General features: G+C 60.0%; 1 protein-coding gene across 1 annotated transcript; it reads left to right on the forward strand.

Moving 5' to 3' along the window:
- The first annotated feature begins 588 nt into the window (after nt 1-588).
- Nucleotides 589-1,979, forward strand: HTR1A (5-hydroxytryptamine receptor 1A). The gene has a single exon (XM_058043855.1). The coding sequence runs from the start codon at nt 657-659 to the stop codon at nt 1,893-1,895; it is 1,239 nt and encodes a 412-aa protein (XP_057899838.1). The 5' UTR covers nt 589-656; the 3' UTR covers nt 1,896-1,979.
- Nucleotides 1,980-5,193: the final 3,214 nt, after the last annotated feature.

Below are 5,193 nucleotides of genomic sequence, written 5' to 3' on the forward strand. Positions count from 1 at the left end.
CCCCCGCCGCAGCGGCGGTGCCCGCTCGCAGAGCGCCCTGGGCCCTCCCCGCTCTGCGCTGCCCCCGGAGCTGGTCCTGAGGGGCAGCCCAGAGCCAGCGCTGCCGGGCGCGGAGCTGGGGAGCGATTTGTAAAGGGCGGAGGGTAGGAGGAGGGGGGGCGTAGGGAATTTATCTGCGGTGTCCCTGCAAACGACACGGGAATGACATCTGCGCCCACCCGACGATGGCGACCCAGCGAGCCCACCGCGGAAAGGGAGGAGGGGAGGGGGACGGGGAGAGGCGAGAGTAAGGAGGGAGGGAGGGCAGGGAGAAGCGAGGAGAGGCAGAGCAAGGGGGAGCAGCCCGGGTGAGCGGCGGAGCGAGGGGCAGAACTGGGCAAGCGGCGGCAGGAGGGCCGTCCCCGCCGTGCGGGGCTGCGCGCTGGGCAGGGGCGGCGGGGATGGGCGGGCGCGGGGCGGCTCCGCCAGCCGCCGTCCTCCGAGCTTCGGCCGCCTCCCGCCGCGCTATATAGGGGAGGGAGGGGTGGTGGATCGGGGGGTGCCCGGCGTGGCGAAACCGCACGGGGCGCCGATGCCTCCTGCCAGGGGAGCGCACAAGTGACCGGCATTTCTTCCCATGTCTGTCTCCTGAAGCGACCCCCCCACCCCCCGCCGGCATGGATGTGGCCAACAATACTACCTCCCCAGCGCGCTCCCCCGAGGGGACAAGCGGCCCCGGCCTCGCCGAGATGACCCTGGGCTACCAGGTGCTGACCTCCCTGCTCCTGGGCACGCTCATCCTGTGCGCCGTGAGCGGCAACGCCTGCGTGATCGCAGCCATCGCCCTGGAGCGCTCCCTGCAAACCGTGGCCAACTATTTGATCGGCTCGCTGGCCGTCACCGACCTCATGGTGTCCGTGCTGGTGCTGCCCATGGCGGCCCTCTACCAGGTGCTGAACAAGTGGACGCTGGGGCAGGTCACCTGCGACATCTTCATCTCCCTGGACGTGCTTTGCTGCACCTCGTCTATCCTGCACCTGTGCGCCATCGCTTTGGACAGGTACTGGGCCATCACGGACCCCATTGACTATGTGAACAAGCGAACTCCCCGGCGGGCGGCCGTGCTCATCAGCCTGACCTGGCTTATCGGCTTCTTGATATCCATCCCGCCCATGCTGGGCTGGAGGACGCCGGAGGACCGCTCGAACCCCGACGCCTGCACCATCAGCAAGGACCACGGGTACACCATCTACTCCACCTTCGGCGCCTTCTACATTCCGCTTCTTCTCATGCTGGTGCTCTACGGTCGCATCTTCAAGGCGGCACGCTTTAGGATCCGCAAGACAGTAAAGAAAGCAGAGAAGAAAAAAATCGCCGACACCTGCCTCACCCTCTCTCCGGCCACCGCGAAGAAAGGCAACGGGGAACCCGGCAAGGGCTGGCGGCGGACTGTAGAGCCCAAGCCCGGCGCTTGTGTCAACGGCGCGGTGCGGCAGGGCCAGGACGGGACCGCCCTGGAGATCATCGAGGTCCAGCACTGCAACAGTTCCTCCAAGACTCACCTGCCGCTGCCCAGCGAGGCGTGCGGCTCCCCACCGCCGCCCTCTTTCGAGAGGCGCAACGAGAAGAACACGGAAGCCAAACGCAGAATGGCTCTGTCCCGGGAGAGGAAGACTGTCAAGACCCTGGGCATCATTATGGGCACCTTTATCCTCTGCTGGCTGCCGTTCTTCATCGTGGCCCTGGTCCTGCCCTTTTGTGACAGTAAGTGCTACATGCCCGAGTGGCTGGGGGCAGTCATCAACTGGCTGGGCTACTCCAACTCCCTTCTCAACCCCATTATCTATGCCTATTTCAACAAAGACTTCCAAAGTGCTTTTAAGAAAATTATCAAGTGCAAATTTTGCCGGCAGTGAAGCCCGCCACTCCGGGACGGGGCAATGGGATCCCGTTACTTCCCCCCGCGCCTGCCCCGAGCCGCAGTGTACCCCCTTCCAGCCCCTGCACACCCTCGCCAAGGGCGGGGGATCCGGCACCCCCGCTCCCTCGCTTGGCGCCCGCCGGACAAGCCCTGCGGGCGCGGCGGGGCTCGGTGGGAACGACCGGGGACGCCCGGCCCGGGAGGGCTCCGCGGCCGCCCTCGTCCCTCCCGGCGCTCCCGCCTCCCTCCCACTCTCCATCATTCTGGGTAGACTTAGGGTTTGCAGGTCGTTGCTTGTGGTGGCTGTAAACCATAGTGTCTGCCCGAGTAGCATCGGTAAAACAAAACCACCCTATGCAGGAAACCGCCGTGTCGGGGATTATTCTTGGATTTACGAGGCGACGGCAGTGGACTGGGTCCGACCTCGGTCTGGGGGTGTGAGTATGGAGGCTGAAGGCGACTCCTCGAGCCGAGGAAGGAGCTTTGGGCGCGTTGCTTCCCTGTTTGTGAAACCCTCAAGTGGATGTTCTTGGGGGAAAACCGCCCGTGTTTAGTAACCTTGAAAAGTACTTACAGCAACGTCCCCGTCTGTGTTACGTGTGCCTGACAGCCATCCTGGTATGCTAGGACCCGCCAGTTCACCGGGGTTCCCTTTGTTACAACACAGGGAAATTATGGGACTTAAAACCCCAACCGCACGCCTCATTATATATGGAGATTTATGGGGATTATTTTTTTTAAATGCCTTGGACCGAGTGTTTCCCAGCAAGGAAAGGCTTGGCGCCATGCGACTGTCCCTGAGTACACCGCGCACGCAACGGCACAGGGAGTGTAAGCAGCCTGTGAAGTAGCGTTTCTTTCTCTTTTTTCCTCTTTTTTTTTTTTTTTTTTTTTTCCCTTCCTTAAGCCGCTTGAAAGTTTCTCCTGAGACGTTGCGGTTGCTTCGGAGTCAGTCAGCTGCGGCGCATTTGCTCGGGAGGAAAAAAAAAAAAATGAAAAAGAAAAAAAAAAAGAAAGACAAACAACAACAAAACGATCCAAACCTATCAACCAAAACATTGCCATGTGCTCCGTGGCAGTAGGGGAGGGGCCGAGAGCATCAACCAGCGGCAGTCGCAGGTGGGGAAAAGCAGCATCTCGCCGCAGACTGGGAAGGGACAGGCTCTTTCCTCCTCCGGGCGAGCCCTGGCGGGGGTAAGCACGACCTTCCAATGTGAGAAGGTCTGAGAGCCACGGCGAGAAGCAGGCAGTGTCCTGAGGGCTCTCCTTGCTGACCTGGCCGGTCCCCGGGACGGCTCTGCAAGCCTCCGTCCGCAAAGAGTACCCCCTGTGCCGCTAGCCCCGCTGCTCGGTCCCGGGAAGCCCGGCGTACTTGCCCTTCCCGCCTGCCCGGGGCTGGGGCAGGGCTGCTTGCCCGCCGCAAAGCCCCCTGCCCATCCGCTGCCCCCGCCTTTCCCTCTGGCTGCGGCCGGGAGCCGGGCTCGCCTTCGGCCCGGGAAGGAGGGAAAGGCGCCGGGCCGGACACCGGCACTGGGCCGGCTGCCGCTCACCCCTGCGACGGGTCGCCTGGAATGAATGCTTGACCAAATATATATATATATATATATACATATATATTTTTTTCCTGTTTATTTTTGTGCAATCCGTGTTGCTTGTAAGTAAAAGGGAATGTGAAATATGTGTGTCACGTGAATGTAAGTGTCCAGTAATTTCTGAACTTCAACTGCTTACATTAAACGAAAATAGTGCTTTTGACAACCCCCGATATGTAGCTGGTTTTCTGAAAATCTTATTTGGCCTCATTTTCGCAATTAAAGTGATCTTTGATCTTATCTCTTCTTTGATCACTCCTAACCACACGCGTCCTAGATGTTCTCCAAGTGTCGGAGTGTCAGAGGAGTTAGCCTAGAGCGATTACGGGGACGAAACTTCTCCGGAGTACTCACTCAGGCGCCCGGTGACTTTGGGAGCGCGGCGCTCCGCGGGGGGGCCTGGGCAGAGGCGGGGCAGGGAGCGGGGCAAGGAGCGGGGCAAGGAGCGCCCGTGAGCGCCGGCGGTGCGGGGGGATTGCTGCTGCTGCGACCAGCGCAGGAGGGGCTTGCTCCTCTCAGGGAATCCTTCCTTGAATCCTGCCGACTTCACCTCGGCTCCTCCACGTTTTGCCTTTTTCCAAATAATTTTTTTCTTCGTAAAGCTTCCTGTAAACTCCGCGGCAGCGCTCTCAGCTGGGACTGTGTGGCCGCCCCCCGGTCCCGCATGTCAGACAGACAGACAGACAGACAGACCGCGCAGGGTCCCCGCTGCTCCGCGGGGCTGGCTCCTGGCTGCGCGGCGGGATGGGACGGGACAGGGCCACCCGACTTCGCCGAGAGCCGCAGGATCTGGAAGGGCGGTACAGAGACGGGGCAACCAGAGGGGTGCCCCTTCCGAGCTCGCTATACCCGCTGGGCCCGCCCGCGCTGCACGGCTGCGGATGGCGGGGGTACCAGGGCCCCCGTGCCCAGGCCGTCTTGCCCCAGGCTCCCCCTTGGGAGTCCCGGAGCCTGGAAGCGCAGCTGCCTCGGGCGGGACGCGCCCTTTGCTGCCCAGCGCTGCCGCTGCTTCCCCGCGCGGTCTCCGCCCGCTCCTTCCCCGGGCAGGGCGCTGGGCACGGCGCCGGGCCCCGCCAGGACAGCGCGGGCATCGCTGTCCCGGCGCCCGCGCCAGCAGCCGCTCACCTCGGCCTCCCTCCGCAGCGTGGCACGGCCACACGGGCCGCGCCCCGAGACTCCAGAGCCGGGGCGGCTCCGCAGCATACCCCTCCTTCTTCCCTGCACCAGCCCAGAACTCCGTGGGACTGTTTCTCTGAACAGTTTGACGTTCTCCCTCCTTCTGTTGCCTTCCCTCCTTTTTTTTTTTTTTTTTTTTTCTCCTTTGCAATAAAATTTATAATGTGGAGGAAACGACCTGCTTTAAAATATAGAGCTTTTTGTTTCTGTACTGTGATTTTCAAATTCTTAATTTAACTTCCACTCCAATTTAGGAAAAACCAAACCTAATCAAATCCCTGGAAACCAACCAACACAGCGTTTTTAAAATCAATTTTGCATTAAATCAGTATTTGTGGTTAGTTGCAGTATTTTATTTGGTCCACTAACAAGCAACGTCTCTGCAGTTCAGACAGGTTAATTTCAGTTTTAAGGTCCTATGGAAGTTCAATAAATGAATAAAGAAAAATCCAAATAGCAAGCAAAAAGATTTTATGTGTTAAACAGAGCACAGAAAACTGAGTTTTAACAACTTGAGTCAATTGT

Source organism: Melospiza georgiana, chromosome Z, assembly GCF_028018845.1.
Source record: "Melospiza georgiana isolate bMelGeo1 chromosome Z, bMelGeo1.pri, whole genome shotgun sequence".
In the NCBI taxonomy this organism is placed as follows: Eukaryota; Metazoa; Chordata; class Aves; order Passeriformes; family Passerellidae; genus Melospiza; species Melospiza georgiana.